Source organism: Theobroma cacao, chromosome 9 (assembly GCF_000208745.1).
Source record: "Theobroma cacao cultivar B97-61/B2 chromosome 9, Criollo_cocoa_genome_V2, whole genome shotgun sequence".
NCBI classification, from domain to species: Eukaryota; Viridiplantae; Streptophyta; class Magnoliopsida; order Malvales; family Malvaceae; genus Theobroma; species Theobroma cacao.
In genome coordinates, this window is record NC_030858.1 from 2,131,972 (window position 1) to 2,152,243 (window position 20,272).

At 36.7% G+C, this 20,272-nt stretch overlaps 4 protein-coding genes across 6 annotated transcripts; 1 reads left to right on the plus strand and 3 right to left on the minus strand.

Annotated features, from left to right (window-relative positions):
- On the minus strand, positions 379 to 2,943 carry LOC18587950 (L-gulonolactone oxidase 3). The gene is made up of 3 exons (XM_007012028.2): positions 1,998 to 2,943; positions 1,379 to 1,634; positions 379 to 1,278 (listed from the first exon to the last, which is right to left on the minus strand). Exons 1-3 carry the CDS (start codon positions 2,673 to 2,675, stop codon positions 458 to 460), a joined length of 1,755 nt encoding a protein of 584 aa, XP_007012090.2. The 5' UTR covers positions 2,676 to 2,943; the 3' UTR covers positions 379 to 457.
- On the minus strand, positions 3,927 to 5,959 carry LOC18587951 (formin-like protein 14). The gene has a single exon (XM_007012029.2). It carries the CDS (start codon positions 5,294 to 5,296, stop codon positions 4,223 to 4,225), a length of 1,074 nt encoding a protein of 357 aa, XP_007012091.2. The 5' UTR covers positions 5,297 to 5,959; the 3' UTR covers positions 3,927 to 4,222.
- Positions 6,065 to 11,770, minus strand: LOC18587952 (ER membrane protein complex subunit 1). 2 transcript variants are annotated; one of them, XM_007012030.2, is made up of 12 exons: positions 11,546 to 11,770; positions 11,299 to 11,426; positions 11,104 to 11,166; positions 10,784 to 10,905; positions 10,263 to 10,378; positions 9,349 to 10,156; positions 8,153 to 8,884; positions 7,538 to 7,759; positions 7,359 to 7,454; positions 7,073 to 7,267; positions 6,795 to 6,908; positions 6,065 to 6,508 (listed from the first exon to the last, which is right to left on the minus strand). In XM_007012030.2, exons 1-12 carry the CDS (start codon positions 11,641 to 11,643, stop codon positions 6,248 to 6,250), a joined length of 2,955 nt encoding a protein of 984 aa, XP_007012092.2. In that variant the 5' UTR covers positions 11,644 to 11,770; the 3' UTR covers positions 6,065 to 6,247. The 2 variants fall into 2 exon arrangements, with proteins under 2 accessions (XP_007012092.2, XP_017983166.1); XM_018127677.1 differs by lacking the exon at positions 11,104 to 11,166 and having other exon boundaries at positions 11,546 to 11,769.
- On the plus strand, positions 15,711 to 20,186 carry LOC18587953 (probable beta-1,4-xylosyltransferase IRX9H). Of its 2 annotated transcripts, XR_001929628.1 has the most exons (6): positions 15,711 to 16,019; positions 16,186 to 17,413; positions 18,155 to 18,404; positions 18,788 to 18,996; positions 19,508 to 19,645; positions 19,923 to 20,186. XR_001929628.1 is itself a non-coding variant. In XM_018128521.1 (5 exons), the coding sequence occupies exons 2-4, from the start codon at positions 16,503 to 16,505 to the stop codon at positions 18,956 to 18,958; spliced, it is 1,332 nt and encodes a 443-aa protein (XP_017984010.1). In that variant the 5' UTR covers positions 15,711 to 16,019; positions 16,186 to 16,502; the 3' UTR covers positions 18,959 to 18,996; positions 19,508 to 19,866. The 2 variants fall into 2 exon arrangements, 1 of the variants encoding a protein (XP_017984010.1); XM_018128521.1 differs by lacking the exon at positions 19,923 to 20,186 and having other exon boundaries at positions 19,508 to 19,866.

The window sequence follows — 20,272 nt, forward strand, 5'->3', positions numbered from 1 at the left end:
ATTATAGAAAAATTTATGATCAATAATAATATATTATCAAGCGGTCATAAGTGAAAAATATATAATTTTCACGATATGAATATTCTATTTATAAAATATGAAAAAAAATCATGAAAGATATCATTTTAAGAATTTAAAAAAGTTTTTTTTTATTCCTTTAAACCAGCTCATCTAAGTAATTGGATGACACAAAATAAGGGTGATTATGTTTATGGAGAAGTCCTTATTATTAAATAAACAATTTGAAGTATTTTTTAAATACAGAATTGGTTCCAATAGGCCAAAACTGTAAAGGACGGTGAAAGCACGAATGTTGCAATAATTCCAGGACTTGGAGGCCACAACTCCTGTTTTCCATTCACAAGCACAGATTCTTTTGCTTTGCAATTCAAATTAATTAATGAATTAATTAAGAATTGTTTCTTAATTTAAGAAAACAAAAGAATCTGCTGGAAAACTAAATCAGCGTGGAGGATGGTGGATATCTGCATACTCTTGCTTCAGTGTAAACAAGACCTGGCTTGCAAAAGTACCCTTTGCTTGGACTGCAATGTCTGTCTTCCGAGCATATGCACAGCCCTTCCAAGGCACATCCATCACTTTTAACAGCTTCTTTTCCGAATAATATCTGGTCCGACCATTCGCTGGAGAACATGTTCTGTGGGTCTAATTGCTTCTTTGCTGCAAGGAACTTATTGTAGTTTGGGTACTTAGTTTGCACATTCAAGAATGCCAGGTTCCTATTCTTGGCCCAGTGTGGCCTAGCCCCATATTTGAGGAAGGCTATCTGCTCAACTTCTTCAATTACATCTTGGTTTAACCTCGGAGTGGAAGCATCATCTGCACGATAATAGTTGAAATCAACAACTATGGAGTCCTCGGATTGACCTAGATACGCCTTTGAAGCCTTGATGTAACGAATCAGAAACCCGTTATAGAGATCAACCCCACAAAATTTTTCTGGCCTTAGGTCCCTTAATCTTTTAACATCTCGGATGAATTCTCCGAACTTTGAAACACTAAATATTGCAGTTGACTCGTAAAAGAAAAGCCCTTTATATCTTGGATCCCAAGCACATGAGCTATCGATTCTCGTGATAGGTGAATACAAACAAGAACCAGATGCTTGCATTTTTCCTTGGCGGCCCACAACTGGGTAGCCTGTGAAAATCAGGCCATTGTTCTTCAATCCATTGGCAATCAGTTTCTTGTACCCCAAAGTAATGGCTGCCAGCGTGCATTTCCCATTGACGTTTTTGGCACTCTCGAATGCCTTTTCTGCAATATTTCCACATAATTGAAACCAAGGCATTAATATCTATTTTTCACTTCCTAGCGAAAGGTGCGTGTGAAATACTAGTGACAAGTGAAGCTTTACCTGCTGCTCTGACTGATTCGGAGGCCAAAATTTCATTGTCTTGAAAACCAAGGAAGTCGTTAATTCCATCGCCAGAGGCGTCCATGGAAACTCTGCTGTCATATCTATACGCAGCTGTATGTTTTGATGGGTACCAAGTGATGTCTCCAAATTCATATTTCTTTCCATGTTCGATGAATTCACTTTCAATTAAAGAATCGTCCGTGTAGTTAAATGTAATGATTCTCTTGAATCCTGGCTCTAGAGAGAACTTCACCTATCGTTCATTTAGACAACGGATATGAAAAGCAGCAATGCGAAAGAAAATTAAGGGCATAACATAATACAGACAAATGCAATTAAGGCAGTCCCTATTATCAGTTTCTTTGTACTTTTCCTAGAAAGCAGTTAGCTATATCTCCTCTATTGAGTTTCCAAAGAAAATCTTTAAAGATTTTTACATTCTATTGGATTTTTTTGATTTCTTCCGCGTGCATTGATTTGGTTAGACAAGATTCCAGCCATCTGCCAAACTCTAACGTACACCTTTTCTGAAGATTGTTGGCACCAGCTTTAATATAATCCAAGATCCTAATCAATGATTAGCACAGCAAGTCAAAGAAAGAACAGAAATACTGACCTTGGAGATGACCCCCAGAACTCCTAATGATACTTTTGCTGCATTAAGAAGTTGATCTTGAGCTCCAATTTGGATTACTTTTGCATACCCTTCTGATTCACTAGCAGGAACTATAAGGCTGAGGCCAATGACATGATCGTGAACAGCTCCTCCTTTACCCCACCATGAGCTCCCATGCGCCCCGGTGCTTATCAGCCCGGCAACGCTCACGCCCTCCCAGTACGGCGCAGCCACTAGACTTAGCCCGGCTTCTTCAACCTTATCAATCAGCTCTCGTAGGGCCACTCCTGCATCGGCTGTCACAGCGAAATTGGCCGAGTCAATTTCGATGTTCGAATCATATTTTGCTGTACTTATCAACAACGAATCATCAGACCGCGAGGAAGGGCAGGCTAGTTTTGGGATGGTGTGTGAAAATTTGCTGACTACTTTCGCCTTGAACTTGTTCTTATTGGCATAGGCCACGGCCAAGCGAAGCTCTTCTTCTGTTGTTGGGTATGCAACAGTTTTGAAGTGGCAGTCCTTCCGATCTCCCCATGCACCATAGGAATTGTAGAGGGTGCAGACTGTTCCGTTGCATTGAACCGGATCCCGTGGTGGAATGGCCCGGATGTTTTGCAAGGTTGAACCCCATACAACCAGGTGCAGAACACCTAGGAGCCACCGAAAAGAATACATCTAGCTAGTCCCTGGATAATTCTAGCAGTATTTGCAGATTTGAACTGTGACAGGGAGAATATCAATTCGGTAAAGAGAATGTACTCGTAGAGGAAGGTGGACAGAACAGAAGGCAATGCTTAGAACAAAAAATGAGATTAAAAAAAAAAAGAAGGGTACTTGCATTGAAAACCAAGATAGAATTTGGGAGGGTAAAGAGAATAAAATAATATACAGAGATGGATGCTTTGTTGTGGACTTTTTTATGAAATCATCTTCTTTTCATGATGGTGAGGGTATAAAGAACCCAAAACGTTTTGAACACTTTCATTCCACTTTTAAGTAGGGTCAATTCTAATGTTAAAGGGATCATTAATCTCTCTTAAATTTGTTAACTTGACTTTAACGTTTATAAGTAGCTTAAGATCTTTATAATTGTTCGAAATAAAATTGAAATTTATATATTTTTTGCAATATTTGATGTGATATTAATATTTAATTTTTAAAAATTATATTAAAATTATAATTTTGTATACAGTAAATTTGATTTATATCAGATTATGCTAAAACTAAGACGTTGTTAATTAAAGTTTGGATGATTTGGTTAGTTTATAACTAAAATTTTATGTTTATTTTAATTTGTTCGTTTTACCCTAAAACTATAGTTTTATCTTATAAAAGACTATGAAGATGATGAGTTAATTAGCAAACTATTAATAGTTGATAAGAGTATAATCATGTCAGTTTGCGGCAGCATTGCCATCAGGTGCATGGTCCTCGTATCATAAAACAATATTAAGTCAAGCATTCTTTGGTGTTTTAACTGATGGAGTAATTATTTCCGCAATAAATGGACGGTTAATTAGGCTCATTGGTGCACTAATTGTATTTAATGGAACCTTTACTTGCTTTCTGCAGAAACTAGAAAGATAATTATCTTGAGATTAGGAGAATGAAACTAAATGATTGTTTTGTTGTTGGGTCCTTAGGACTATTCATTTAAATTAGGTGAAAATTTGTTAAAATTACTACATAGAATGTTTATTTTCCACTTTGGGTAACACTGCCTTGCTGTTACTTAATGGGAAGATCATGCAGGCCGGCTGAGGCTATCAGGATCTTACCGTCAACGCACAAAATCATACCTCCTTTGGCTTTTTTGCTTGGACATGTCTCCCCACTCTTGCTTTCTACGCTAATAGTTGAATTATCTTTTTCACCTAAAAGGAGGATAAAGAATTAAGGTGTGGAGAGTTTAGCTTTCAAATCGTATGAGTATTAAACTCTGGAATCTCTACCATTTGATACAAAGCAAAAAGATTACTTGGACAAATTTCACATCTGATGGTGGAGGACATGGGTGGAATAAAAGGAACCGGAAAATTTTCAATAATATTCTAAATTGGAGCACCTAACTTTTTCTACTTTTTAATTACGTCCAGCTATAGACGTGGGAATAACGCACTATTCCCACACTGGATTTTTTTTCCAACTTTAAATAGTAGTGAACTCTAAAGTACACTGGTAAATTCCCGAGAAATGAAAACAGCCCCGAAATCATGGACGAATCAGAACCCTTCATTCCCATCTTGGGTTAAATCTAGCCGTCCGTACTCATGAAGCGTCCTCAAGAGCTGGGCCCCTTTTCTCCTGCCCCTAGCTGTACACTCCCCTTGCAAAGCCAACACCACCGCCCGCGCAACCTCCTCCGGCGGCGCCGGTACCATCTCCTCCTCTTGTTCTTCCCCACCGCCACCTCCAACGCAACCGCCTCCGTAAATCACGGAGATCACGCTTATGGCATATTCCCGCCCTCTTCCCGCCAACCGTCCCATGACGGATACCATCGCGGGCATTGCAAGCGCGTGGGCCCTCACCTCAGCTGCTCCTTCCGCCACCGTGCACATGAGCTCGAGCGCCGCCAACGCCCTCTCCGCCGCCGCTCCTTCCAGCTCCGCCACTACCTCCACCACCGCACCCACAGCTCCAGCCTCCACAGCCACGTGGCGGTTGCCTTCCGCCAAACATAACGCTAGTAGAATTTTTGTTGCTGGCTTTACCCCTGCTTCGTTTTTTAAATTCGAAACGATCCCGCGCATCAATTCAGGCGGGCAAATCGGGTCGGATGGGGGGTTGGGAACGAGAGAGCGGTCTAGAAGCTGGAGGGCAGCGAGTTGTTCTGATTGTGAACCGGTGCTGAGTTGAAGCTCGGCGATGTGGAAGAGTTCTTGGAGGTTTGCGGAGGAAAGCGGCGGAGGAGGGGGAGGAGACGGCGGCGGTGGTTGAAAATGAGGAGTAGGTTGAGATGGGTGTTGGTGGAGCGGGGAAGTGGGGATGGGGAATTTCCATTGAGTGAAGCTATGGGAAGCAGAGGACGAAGAGGAGGAAGAGGATGATTCTGGGCGTTGCTGGAATGAGTTTTTCGGTGGTCGCGCTGGTGGTGGAGGAGGCGGTGAAGGATGAGGTGGCGTCGATGATGGCGGCGGAGAGGAAGGTGGTGGTTGGGAGGAAGAAAGAGGGAGGGAAGGAGAGTGGGGGGTGGTGGGGCTGAGGGTGGATTGAGTGCAATTACGGAAAAATCCGCATGAGAAGAGTGAAAGTGGGTGGGTTTTTAGCTTTGGGTGGTGGTGATGAGTTTTCATGCTGATTTCAGGCCAACAGCGAAGGTTTTTTTAGTGGAGATATGGGAATGGGAGTGAAGGAGACAGAGAGAGAGAGAAATAGCAGAACGTAATAATGCAACTGCGAGAGTGAGGGGGGCCGGGGTGAACTGAGCAGTTTGCAGAGGTGGCAGGGGTACTCAGGGGGCAGAAGAAACAGAGGACCTTCAGGATATGTCGTCGTTTTGTTTGGGGGTGGGGAGGGGGAATGCAGGTGGCGAACGGGGCAATCCCAATTCAAAGTTCAAACATCGAAGTTCTGTGATTCACGTCACTTTCAACTTTGGTTAATTAGAATATTTGATGGACATTTTGTAGTCTTCATTCTTCATCCTTCAACTTCTTTGTTAAGCCTTTGATGGATACGCGTGGCTTGGACATGTGGTTACCAGAGAAACAGTAACAAACACTGTGAAAACCAGTGTCTAAAAGAAGTTTTGGACTTTGCTGGGGCAGGGAGAGGGAGAGGGAAGAAAACTGGGAAAGTCGTGTGAACTCTGAGAAGGGATTTTGGACACGATGCAAGAAAACATTAACTCGCTTGCTAGAGTGGATGGGAATCAATCATGTCGAGACATTGTAGGCTGCAATATATGGCCCACGTCTTTGACGGCTTCAGCCAGCCTTCAATGATAACCTCCACTCTAGCTGTATTAATGATGAACAAACTCGGGCCAAGTGGCCCACATCCCCACAAACCCCGCATGCTAGCTGTTTACGGGTCAAGAACAAGGCCAACAAAATAAGAGATTTTTACCGTAGATATTGCATCGTGTAAAACATTGAAATTAAAATGATGGGGCATGCTTCAAAATTTAGAAGAATTACAAGTCAGGAGGGAACCTCCTAAATCTAAATTCAAATCATAAAGCATCTGTCATCTAATAAAAATGGAAAATTGTTAGTACACAAATGTAATGAGCAGAGACTTACTCATCTCCACTTCTCTTGTAGTTCTTTCCTCTCAGACAAAATCCACGTTACAAAGATTGCTGCTACAAGTGCCACGATTGTAATGAGAAGTAGGGCATAACTAAAATCTTCTGTGAGCGAATCGTAAGTCCTTGAGGGTGCGAGCTGGGTGAAAAAGAGGTCCACTCCATGTGCAAAGACAAGGGTTGTTGATTCCAGCTTGGCAGGCACAGTCACTATACCTTGAAGACCTTCCACTCTAAGGGCATGTGTTACATAGGACTGGAAACAATTTACGAACAGCCATCAGTTATGCTACTTAAAATCAATTCCCTTATCCCAACCCCCATCAGTTCACAGAGAGAGAGAGAGAGAGAGAGAAGGATGGATTAAATTGATAAAATGCTCATGGTTGGCCAGGCCAGTTCCACCATATGTATATGTCCTCGTGCATACTAAAGGAGCATCTCAATAGAACAGTATTTCTCAAGAAGATAATGATACCCAAAAAAAAAAAAAAGAATGAAAGAATAAGCTCGCATGGGGGACAGAACATAACGAATCTAACCTGAGGGATGATTGGCAACAAATCTGTTAGTGGTATAATTCCTTCTTCTTTCTCTGCTTGTGTGGGATTGACTGATCGCCGAGGATCCAGGAAACGCTTATCAAGTGCCAAAACCTGTAAAACAAGGTTAAAATCATGCCACAGGCAGAAGTACCATACAACACTAATATTTGTAGAAATGAGCATAACGCTTAATTCTCAAAAAAGGAGACATGAACAGCTCATAATTAGCAGGAAAGATATTCATGATTTAGGTCTTTCTGAAAATTTTAACGAACCTGATCACCAATTGTACCAATCAGAAGCTGCTTTGAAGTTATACCCTTCGCTGTTGATGTCACTGCTATAGATTTCAAAGAATGGGTGAAAAAGTAGGACTGTGATTTTGTTATGACCTCTGGTCGAGAATATGAAGAAATCGGTGAAGTAAGGTTGTGCTTTCCAAGAACAAGCTTCCAAACATCTTTGTCATCCTGTGGATGGTATTTAAGTTGGAAAAGATAAATTTAACAGAATTGGAGGTACAGGCAGTTCAACATAAATAATTCAAGTTTGTCTGCTTACAGCCCGAGACTGGTCATAAATTTCAATGACTGACATCTCATATCTGTGCACTCTAAGATTGAAGTAGTGGTAGACAACCCAGTTCTCACTAAAAACCTACAAGAAACAAAAAGCATTAACAACTGCATCCCTTTCGTAGCCGCATGTAAAACTAATATGAGGAATAAATGAGAACTTACAGCATGGACAGGGCCCTGTGAACCATGATGGGTCACCCGGTGCAATATACGACCAGTTACAGTGTCAATAAGATATGCAACCAACCACGATTCTTCTGGTGTAACAGATCCAATTTCACCACTGGCTTTGGGTGCAGCGGTAGCCACAAAAAGTAGATTTCTTGATAAATATTTATACATGACATCCTGGTCTGCTATCACCTTTGCTTGAGTATGAACCACCTGGAGATCTCAAATCACAAAGCATTCATTATGGTTTATACATGCAGCACGAGCAGCAATGCACCAATAAACATTCAAAACATGCAGAAGAACATGCACAATAGGGAATTAACAACATTAATTTAGTTATCGTCCATAACACCCATTAACCACATGGCATTAAGCACAATAAAATCATCTACAATTGGTTATTAAGAAGTCAAAACAAAAAAAAAATGAAGAATGTCTCATGCAATGGTTCAAAGTCTTGGGCTGAGAAGTGCATAACCAAAAGCTATACTCATGAGAGCAGTTACTTTGAGCACAATGCTATACGGTAGAAATGAGTCTGGAAAACTCCTAAGATGACTCACACTGGTCGACAAATAAGCAGAAGGGGAAAAAACACTTTACCTCATTCAATTTTCTCGTGACAGTTGCAATGATCTTTTCTGATTCTGATGGGAACACAACCGACCACAATTCCCTACTGTCAAAGCAGAATTCATCTGCCACTTCACTAGTGCACTTGCTCTTCAATGCATGCCCCTTGATGATGCCATTATCATCCTCAACTGAGTACCAGTATATGTTTGAGAACTCACGTTGGAAAATACCAATAGCCTCGGGAGTTTTTGGATATAAATGTGCATGCTGATCAGCATCGATTAGCAGATGCAGTCGCTGTTCTGTTGAATCTGTATATGGCAGTGGAATAACTTGTGCAACAGAATGGGCGAGACTTAAAGAACTAAGCTCCTTTCCTGTGTAAGTGTCAACGAAAGAAAGTACACCTGGTGCATCTAAACTTGGGCCACACCTGCCAACTACAAGCACAGATGGATTTTCATCCATAGCATGATGATGGGGAACCTGCCACTGATACAAGTTTAGTCCTATCAGATGTTGACACGCCTGTGGTTTGTGTAGAGACTGTAGCAAGTGAGACCAGACAATTCGTCCATCTCCAGTATGCAAGGCAAAGAGCTTCCCTGCTCTTGTTAGTACTATGAGCAGCTTCCGGAAGCCATTGTGGTCTCGAGTCATTTTGCTCTTCTCAGAACTTTTCAACCTCATACTTTGTATGGCTGCCATATCTTCAGGGCTTGCTAGCATTAGTGTTCCCTTGAGCTTCAGCATATGTCCCTTTAAAAAAAACAGAGCATCTTGTCAAAATCACATTGTGAGAGAGGATTCAATCAAAGAAATGCATCTTCAAGTCCATTTTCAAATAATGAATGCAATTATGGATGCTTTAACAATAGGAAGTTCATGTTATTAAAACTAACACAACACAATACCATTCAAAGAGTTGAAAACCATTTAACAAACTCTGTGGTGAATACACAAAAAAGTATGCTCACACATTGTCTATCCATAATCTTTCTAATTTCAGAACCACATGAAAGACTTCATACCATATCAAAATCCAACATGTATCAGAAACAAAATCAATAATCAATAACCTGTTGAAAGCAATCAAAAGGGTTGCATTACTTAAATTTAATTGCATTCTATAGTTGCTTTTAGTTAAATGTAAACAACAAATGTGCTTTTCAATGAGAACTCATAATATTCTTGAAATCATTTAAAAGATACATATTCCATACCTTAAGCCATTCAAAGAGGTTGTGCTCCACTTTTGCTACTGATACACCATCCTTCTCCACAGGGAGTTCTGAAGTTGTTACATCAATTATTGAGGCCAGACCATCTTCCCTGCTCCAGACAATCTCACCTTGTTGTAGTAACAATAATGAATGATCTTCCATCACAATCAACACCCGAAATCCATAAGACCTATCAGTTCGGATATAATTATTTATGAAAACCTTGTGGACAAGCCCTCGTTGCCGGTCCATTTTAATGCTTTCTTTAAGCAAATTACCATCCCAATCATCCGCAGGCTTCACTGTGAGATGAATCTCACTGCCTGCATGTTGAATCAATGCAAATGCCTGTTTGCCCTCAGAGATTGAGAGAGCATCACTAACAGCTGTTTTAAGATTTGTTTTTTCCAACACTTCCAACTTTCCCTCACCTATCACTCTAATAAATATAGTAATTGCATTCACTTTAAGTGAAAATATTCCTGTGACTGATGAAGGTGTTATTGCTGCTGGTCCCAAAGAATCCCCAACAAGATTTGAAATGGGTGTCTGTTGAAAGCTAATTTTTCCATTGTGAAAACTTATTGTTAGCAAAATTGACCCTGTGGAATCAAGAGCCACAAGTGTCTCACTAGAAACTAGTGAAACTTCTCCCAAAAACCCACCAGAAAAGGCTGCACTTTCATGCTTCAACAACTCTCCATTCCTGGCATTGATTTGATACATCTCAAACTGGGATGACGCAGCAAATCCTACAACGTATACTAAATCACTGCCAGGAGGCTGAATTACCTGCTGAACGTCAAGGCTGCAGGTAGCATAGCAATGCAATACATAAATGATACCATTATTTTCAAAGGGGAGTGGGAGGAGGGGAAAGCTGTTGAAATGTAAAACTTTCGAACTGGACTAACCTTTCTGCTTCAAAATCCTTCTTCCAGAGAACCTCACCATCGATGCTAGAAACAGCATGGAGACGGCCATTGGTAAAAACAATGACAACATTATCCTTGTCAACTTTCAAATTTGTCTGCAAAATATTAATAAAGTCATCCCATAGTCTTTTAGAATTATAGAATAAATTATAAACCATGATTTCTATCTACCCCTCGAAATACAGCTTTAAAGATTGGTTAAAAGACAGGGCACAAAGTTCCAGGAAGACACAAGTTACAATAATAAGAAATGTTCAATGAAGCACACTTCTGTAGATACTAGCCTCGCTGTATAGGATGTATTACAGACAACTTAAAATCTTTTAGATGAAAACTTAATGAGAATAATCTTTACTGTATAACAGGATAACTAATAGAGTATAGCCGGGTATAACTTTCAGAAACCATGATCCACTGAAAACAGACTCTGTGTCCAAGAGATAGGAACAAAAACTATGTTAACTGGAAAGAATTTGGCATATGAAAACCCCAATACTAACCAGCACCAATAACAATGATTTTGAGTGCTTTGGACCCTGAAGAGAAGATTCCCAGACCATCTGCCCATCAGGAAGGTTCCATGCTCTTAAAATACTTCCTCCCGATGAAAGAGTAATGACATCTGCAGAAATGAAATGTTTATTCAAAACTTAATGAGCTATACAAGCAAGAAGGCACACCTTCCCTTACTGACAACAGAAGGAAAAACCAACATTTAATCAAACAAAATATCTGATCAACACTCAACAAACACAAGCTGGAAACTAAAACGAGTAATACAATTACTAACAATAAAAAAACCAACTCAAAAAATACTCACATTTTCCAATAGCAATATCAATTCCATCAATAACATCATTAGTCGCAAGCACATGTCTCCAAACTTCATAAAACAACCAAACATAAATCCATTAAGAATTTAGTAGTGATTGAAACAAAAAATTGAAGAAGAAAACTATAAATTAAATAAAATAAATTTCAATAATCAGCACCAATTGAATAGAATCGGACTTACAAATCTCGCCGTGGCGGAGATCAAGTGAAGCTATAACGTTCTCTTCAGTGGACACTACCACTCGTTTTCGACCAGTTTTTTGAGTGTGGAACACCGCTTGCTTCACTTTCCCGATGAATTGTTGATGCCTAAGATTAAACAATTAATCAGAATAAAGAAAATAAAGCTAAATTAGAATAAAGAATTCAATAAAATCAAGATAGCGGGAAGAATCAATTGCGAATACGAAAGGAGAAGTTGAACTTACCAATCCATGAGGCCTACTTGATCTTCGTAAAGAGAAAGGATCGGATTTAGAGAAGAGAAGAAGAGAAGTAGAAGAAAAAGAAAAGACCTAATTGCCATGGCTATGGCGATTGAAGAAGAGCTCTATCTGTTTCTCTCTATTTGTCGGAGGGAAAAGAGAAACAGATCTGAGAAAAGTCGGGGGAGGAGTTTGCAAGGACTACCGACTAGAACACCGCTTTACTTACATAAAATAAAAGCCGGCCTCGTTAAGGTTTTTTTTTTTTCCTTTATTTGTTGGTAATTAAAATTCGGAAAAGAAAATAAGCACTCTAATTTTTCTTAAGAGAACATTAATAAGTTTAAAATTTTAAAATAACATTATGAAATATCCCTAATATATATATATATATATATATGCCTTAAATTAATGATTGGGGATTTTCGAATATAAACTTTATGTCGAAAAAATTTACTTAAATCTTAATTCATTGGATATAATAAAAATGTTGAATTAATCACCCAAAGGCTTCCTTATCCATTTGAATGAAAAGATTCTGAAAGCATGAAAATTATTAATGTAATCTTTATTTATTTTTATGATAATAAAAACATAAAAAATTCTTTTAGGCTGAATTTAAGAGATAAGAGTGTTTGGATAACATAATTATGATTTTAATTACAACGTCCCCTTTATGCAGGAAGGAAAATTATTACTTTTTTTTTTCTTTTTGAAATTCTCAAAATAAATTTTTTTTATTTTTAAATGTTTAACTTTTATTTTTCATATTATAAATATATTTTTCATGGTAAGAGGTATTGAATATTTATATTGATGAAAATATTTCAAATAATTTGTGTGTTAATTTTTGTGAAAATAAAAAAATGTAAAACTCATAGGAAATTGGACTGAGCCTTGTGGCCCATTGAATTTCTATCCTTATGAAATTATTTTATCAAGTAATTAGGCCATGCAAACAAGAGATCAACGATTAGATTTATTTTATTTATTTTATCCTTATGGACTAACTATTTTCTTTTTTTAATTTCATTTTTTTCTTATTTTACTTGTCTATTTCATTTTTCATTTCTTTCTTGTTATTTTTAGAATTAAAAAATTAACAAAAATTTTAACTCTTGTTTTTCTTCACAAACCACAAATAAATTCACCTTAATTATTCTTCTATTCCCAATCTTTGAAGTTTGTTAACATGATACCGAATTGTAGACAAAGACATAGAACACAGAATTTCTTATAGTTTCTTTTACTTTCTCACTAACCAAACAAACTTTGACTCCAAACTCCTCTAATTTATTTTGTCTCCATCCCTCTCTCACCCTTTTCAAAAGCCATTTTAGTGAAGATAATAGAAACCTTCCTTAAAGATAAGCCATAGCCTACCTTCCTTCTCTTGTCATGCTCTAAATTGGATGGGTTTAGATTTCAAATTGCAAGTACGATGGCTACATAGTCCTAACCATCAATTTCATGCTTAACGTATTCTTAACAGAAGCACCTCCAACTCCTACCAACTCCCCATCCTTCTTCCCCTAAACCTTCCCTTGTCCTTTATAATTCTCTCATTACTTGAGAACGTTTTGCATTAGGAATGGGGATGAGTTGAAATGGAAATGATAGAAAGAGAGGGATGGCTTAATTAGAAGGGAAGGGAGGTAACGAGAGAAGGAGAAAAAGAGGGAAAGTCCAAAAATACCCTTTAAATATCATCAAACTCTAAAAACAGGTGTCAAGTGTGGAGAACTTGTGTAGTTGAAAGTCATTATAGTTTAGATGAGTTGAAAGTGAGTTGAAAGGGAGAAAAGAGAGCAATGGCTTAATTAGAGGGGAAGGGAGGTGAAAAAAAAAAAGGAGAAAAGAGATAGAAAGTCTAAAAATACCTTTTAAATATCTTGAAATTTCAAAAACAAGTATCAAATGTAGATCTAGTAATTCGTGTTAACTTGTCGTAAATGTGTCAAATACGATTAGATACGAAATACGTTAAAATTAAACACGAACACGACACGTTTAATATTCATATTTTAAATTTAAAAAACATACATGTATACGTTTAATATACATGTAACACGATACGATTAACACGTTTATTAAACGTATCAATATGCAACACGACGCGATTAATACGATTAAATAATAAAATTTATAATTAAATATAATTTTATTATTTAAATTTAAAATCTATAATTATAAAGTAATTATAACAAAACAAAAATAATAATAACATCAAATAATCACAAAAAGTTAAAAATTACGGTTGATAATGTATAATTACATTATACCCTTTATAAAATTAAAAAAAAAAACTTATTAAAATAATTATTTAAAAATTTTATATAAGATTAAAATAGTTTTTAACTATTAATTTTTAATAGGTTAATAAATGTGTCACGTATACACGTTTAAACATGATAATACGATTAGTAAACGTGTTTAAACGTGTTTTAAATGTGTTTGTCGTGTCTGACACATTAAGATACGAAAATTTTCGTGTCTTAACGTGTCAAACATAATTAGACACGAAATACGTTAAGACTAAATCTAAAACCTATTTAACTCATATTTTTTCGTGTCGTGTTAACGTGTCATGTTTAAAATTATCAAGTCTAATCAAATGTAGAGAACTTGTGTAGCTTAGAATCATTATAGTTTAGATAATAATCCTTAACTAATAAAAAAATTCTTGAATTATATCTAATTAAATTCCTATTTTTTAATATATCTAAACAAATTCTTATATTTTACCTTACACACACACACACAATATACCCTTAATCTTAAGGGTGCCAATAACAGTTAACATTTTTTTCATCTAATCCATCTAGTGTCTTGATATCATGATTATATAATTCATTTTATATTATTTGATGTGTAATTATACACATTATCATGTGATTACCTCAATTGTCATATCATATACCATATAAATAAAAAATATCAATATGAATTAGATTTAACAATGATTAATTTCCTATTAAAAGTAAAATTTTATTTGAATACAAATCAAAAGATAAAGAATTTACTTAAATACAATAAAAAGAATAAGAGTTTAATTGTACAAGTAAACATAATTTAATGACTTTTTAAGTATTTTAGCCTCTTAATGAATCAGTCGTTAAGTAGTTATACTAAAATCGACTATTTAAATTTTTTTTTCCAATACTTTAAAATATTATATACATTTAAAAAATCACTAATTTTTTGACAAGAATATTAAGATTTCAAAGTTATTTGGGTAAAATAAAACTAATTAAATGCTACTCCTAACCAAGGTGCGGGTCAGGATCAAACCTAACATGCCTAAATTTATTATAGAAACAGTGGGACAATGTTCCAAACCAAGTTTCATTTTAAGAGCTTTTGTATACCGTACCATTATTATTGAATTATTGCTTTTTTTAGAAAGTCATGGTCTGACAGCTTGGATTTTTTTTTATAGTTATTTTTCTACCATATAAAGCTAAAACCCTTCTTTTAGTAGTTGTTTTTGATAAAAAAAAAAAAATTATTTTCATCTCTCCATTATTCCTTTTGTTAACGGTCTCCAAAAATACCATTATCATTGGGAGTCGATTTTATTGGACTAGGGAAGTCAATAATCAACACTCAAACTCTAATTGCCCAAAGGGTCCCGAAATTAAGTTCAAACTGTTGGGGTCATGGAAAGGTTTGTGCATCTATCACATGATTATGTCACAGTTGATATTTTTATGTCAAAATATATATATATATATATATTTGTTAGGTAAGGAAATATTTTACTTATAAATACAAAATTCATCATTTTTTTATTGATTCGTAATATTTTATTCTATTTAATTATGTAATATTTTAAAAAAATATCTACTTAGTTCGACTTACTTTAACACTGACATCTCTCATAAAAAATTTAATTTCATTTGTCACGGATCATATTTTCAACCAAATCATATACGAATTAGATAGAGAAAAGTCTTTAATTATATACTTAAAACTCTCATGAGATTCATAAAATTTATAGGTGTATGGAAAATTTATAAGTGTATGGAAAATTTATAAGTGTATGCAACGCCTTAATCTAACCCAACTCAGTCTTACCCTGGGTCACCTAAAACTATCCTCGTATAATAAGGAAAAAAATAATCGAATTTATTGTGTTGTGTCTTAATCTCGTGATTGGGAGCCAGGGACCGTGTTCTCTGAACTGTTTTTAAGTCTCTCTCTCTCTCCTTCCTTTTTGCAGGCTCTCAACTCTCAAGGCCATTACAAAGATTCCTGGAGCACCTGTTTTAAAGCTTCTTATTTTACTCTCCAGTTTGACCTTTGGTTATTAAAAAAGGCGAAGGAAGATCTGAAAATGTTGAGTGCTTTTTTCTTTTTCTTTTTTTTTTTTTTAAATCTCTGTTAGAGCATTGAACGAAGGCTCAGAGATGATACCGGTTCTCTCTCCTCTGTGACTTTTGGGAAAGAAGATCGAAGACCCATTTTTCATTGGAAGGTAATTCAGTTGCCCATTTCATTAAGGTTGGAGTCTTGACAACTTTTTGGTTTGGAATCTCACTGTTTTGTAGTCAAGACCGGTGTGTTTTTTTGCTTGTTTTGTTTAAGTGGAGTATTTGGGTTCATTCTGTTTGATTTTAAGTTACTGATAGTTGCTTATACAGTTCTTTGTAGATCAAGAACTTTGCTTTGGCTTTGGTGGATTTACCGGCATTCTTAAGATGAGAGGGAAAGTTGTCTTTTTGAAATTGGATTTCGATAGGTGAATGTATCTGGTAGGATTGATTTAATATTTCTTGGTCACTAGATTGTTGCGAAAAAGCTATATTAAATAACGTGCAAAGAAGCAAGAAGCAGACATTGCATACTTGGATGATCATGTTTAAGATGTGTGTTGATAAAGAAAACGAGGTTGTGATAAATTTGGTTGTTCTCTTGTCGTGATTCTTTATTGATCAAGGAGTACATCAGGTTAGTGTCGATGGCATCAATTAGAAGAACACTATCTCCAGTGCCTCGGCAGGGGACTCTAGTTACTGGGGAGGCTGAACGTTCAGTTCCTTCTCCTTTGTCCAAGTCTTCATCATGTAATCAGAACTACCCACCTTCCGGCGGATTGCTATCTTCTCTTTTTGGTTTAGCGGATTCTCAATCTTTGGTTCTTCGTGTTTTCTCTCCGAGATCCTCTAGGCCTCTTGACAGGTCAAAACAGAAAGGACAAGTTTGGAGGAGGGCTCTTTGTCATTTCTTCATTTGTTTCATAGTTGGTTTTTTTATTGGATTGACACCATTCATTTCCATGGACTTTTCTTATATGAATCCCATTTCAAAACACCAGGCATTCTCCTTTGAGGTAGTATCAACTGCTGGGAATTTTCAAACGCTTAACAGTTCAGCAAGAAATGTAACTTCAATAATGGACAAAGCGGAGGTTGAAAGTAATGTCACACTGGAGGCATTAGTGCAGAAACAGAAAGTGATAGAAGGGAATTTAGATAATGCCTTCACTAATCAGTCACTTCCTCAAGATATAGATCTGGAATCTCGTAAGCTTTTAATAGTTGTGACTCCAACATATGGTCGACCACTTCAAGCCTACTATCTAAATCGTTTGGCATACACATTAAGGCTGGTCCAACCTCCTCTATTGTGGGTAGTTGTGGAGATGACCTCCCAGTCTGAGGAAGCAGCTGACATCCTAAGAAGGAGCAGTGTTATGTACAGGCATCTTGTTTGCAAGAAAAATCTGACTGATATAAAAGACAGAAATGTTCACCAAAGAAATGTGGCACTGTCTCACATTGAAACTCATCATCTTGATGGAATTGTCTACTTTGCCAATGAGGATAACATCTACTCGATCGATCTCTTTGAGCAAATGAGGCATATTAGGTATCTCCTTTATATTTTCATTTTTCAGTCGAATAATTATAATTCTGCTTATTATGTATTCCTAATTTCTCCTACTTCATTTCTCGCTTGATTGTATTCTAATGCAAATCTGGTGACTGGTTTGTCTACTGTGACACCCTAATGAGTGACAAGAAAGAAAGCAGAAAGTTAGCTTATTTAGATCATAGCTTGTTTCTTCTTTCTTTTTGAGCTCTAAGTGAAGTGTGAGAATCATTAGTATAAGGGGTTTTAATTGGACAAAAAGAAGGAACTGAACAACTATGAAATAATCCTGAAATTCCTTAAAGCAATTGCATATCTCTTGGTGATGCTATGTCTTTAACTGGGAACAGGTTACGTAACATGACTTATTATAAGCATGATAGTTGATAGTGGTTGAGAATTGAGATGATATGTTATCCTAGCACTAGACTAAAATATGAATTAGATACATACAACTTACCACCAACATGGAAATATGAAAGGAATGACGAAACTTTTTATTTGATTTGTTATTTCTCATGGGCAATTAGTTATTCCCTTCAGTTTATTTCCGTTCATTTTCTAACCACTGAAGATGCCTCCAGTTAGGCGTTTGTCTTCTCCATAGGGTTTCCTGCTGTTCATTCTTTGCATGGACCACTTTGCTTAAGTATTATACGTGTCATTGCCACAATCCCCTTCTCCCTTTTACATGTGTCTAAATACAGCAGTTTATTTCTCAATGCCTTCTATGTTTAGGCGGTTTGGGACATGGACTGTGGCCAAACAAACGTGGGACAAAAGTAGTGCTATATTGGAGGGCCCTGTTTGTAATGGAACTCAAGTCATTGGATGGCACCTAAATGGATTAAGTAGGAGATTCCGAAGATTCCATGCTGAAATGTCAGGGTTTGCCTTCAACAGTACCATACTCTGGGACCCAAAGCGATGGCACCGACCAACTCTTGAACCAGTTAGACAACTCGACACAGTCAAAGATGGCTTTCAAGTTAGTTTTTATTGACTGTTCTTTGATTGTCCTTTAAGTTTCATATAGTTTCACCTTACTGCAGTGACCACTGCTGATTTACTACATCTGCAACTTAAGCCAATTTTGGGTAGGGCAGGTAAAGAAAAAGAGAAAAGGATGTTGGCAGTTGAGATAAGAATTCTTGATATTGGAGCAGTGAAAAAATGGAGACAAAAATAAAACACACACACACAAAAAAGTGAGCAGTATTCTCCCAAACTTGGTGTGTATGATTGGAGGCTTTGTTCTTCAAAAATCAACCCATAGAAGAGTATTTTGCACCATAACCTATTTGAAATGCCTTGTCACAAATTGGTGGTGGACTTCACTTCATCGTTTTAATTATTGATTTGAATTTTCAGGCAAGCTTGTTTATTGAACAAGTTGTGGAAGATGAAAGCCAGATGGAAGGCTTGCTGCAGGACTGCTCAAGAGTCATGGTTTGGGAGCTTAATGCTGAATCATCTAATTCCTTCTACCCCCAAAAATGGTCAATGAAGAATAATTTAGATATTATTGCTCCACTTGCATGAAATTCTGGATGTGGAAGGAGTTAATTTTGATTTTCAAGGTGAGTGCAGTCCTTCTCAAGCAATCAACGTATTTGTTCAAAAAGTTTTGCATATGAAATATAAAAAATTGACATGGAAATTAAAGTAATTTTATATTATCTTCAGTTCAATTTATTCATCATCAAAGTGAGACCAAATGATATACAGGAAAATAAAACATAAATTTCTGGGCTATCTACTGGATAATAAGAAACCAAACTTTTAGCTGTCTTGCTTTCAGATTTTCAAGTTTAGACCTGGTGGGCCAATTCATTGAACAATGAAAGCTGCACCAGTGTGTGAGATTAGCCTCCTGGCAAGCAGACTTAGCTGGATTCTACCACCGTTGGGTTTAGAAATATAGCAACCAATTTCTAATGAGCTGATTCAAGCTTTATTCCTAATAATTTAAAAACTATGTATATAAGCTGGAATGATTAATTTTCTGTACTTATTCTGTACATGTGAGCAAAGTGTTATATCTCAAGTTTTAGTTATCTGATTTTTCATGGTGATTATTTTGGGTTGTAGGAAAGATGGCTGAGAATCGCATATCATTTCAGCGAATTGAGACTCATAACTAGGCTGATACCGACACCAAATGGCCAAGCATACAACTCGTTGATGTACTTACCTCCTAGCTGAAATGGCAGGGTATTTTGCAGACAGGTGTAAACATACTCTTTGTACAGTATATTATTTTTCCATTTCTGCATTGCCTGCTCATTTTGGTTGAGGGAAATTTCATGGAACTAGTTAGGAAAGGGTGGTCAAATTAAAAGCATCCTTGTGTGATACAGACTGTAATGTTACTTTGGCTCTCATTCTGTTTTTAGCAATTCCTTCTAGTAAAACTGAAAGCAATTTTGATTATTTACTTGTTATCTCCAGCTCTGGCTTTTGTTACATTTTTATCTTGCATTTATCTTCTTCATTTCTGATGCAGCTTTGAACTCAGCAGCAAATGCCATCTCAGGGTGGCAGAGACCACTAAGATTATCCTAAACTGCAGAGTACCAACTTAGACATGGACAACAAATGACTGTATTAGACTATAATGATGCCCTATTATGAAAGGACTTTTGAGTATATTTTAAGTTGGCTTGTCTACTATGAGGGGTTTGTTCTATGCTATTGTTACAAATAAGTTTCTCTAAGCTTTCTCGAATAAGAGAACATCTGCTAGAAAAAGCAAAGGTATTTATAGTTACAGTATAGGTTAGCCCCCTAACGTTGGCCTTCTCTTGCTGCATTGACATCCTGTTTTCATGTGAACTTTTCCAGTCATGGTGGTAC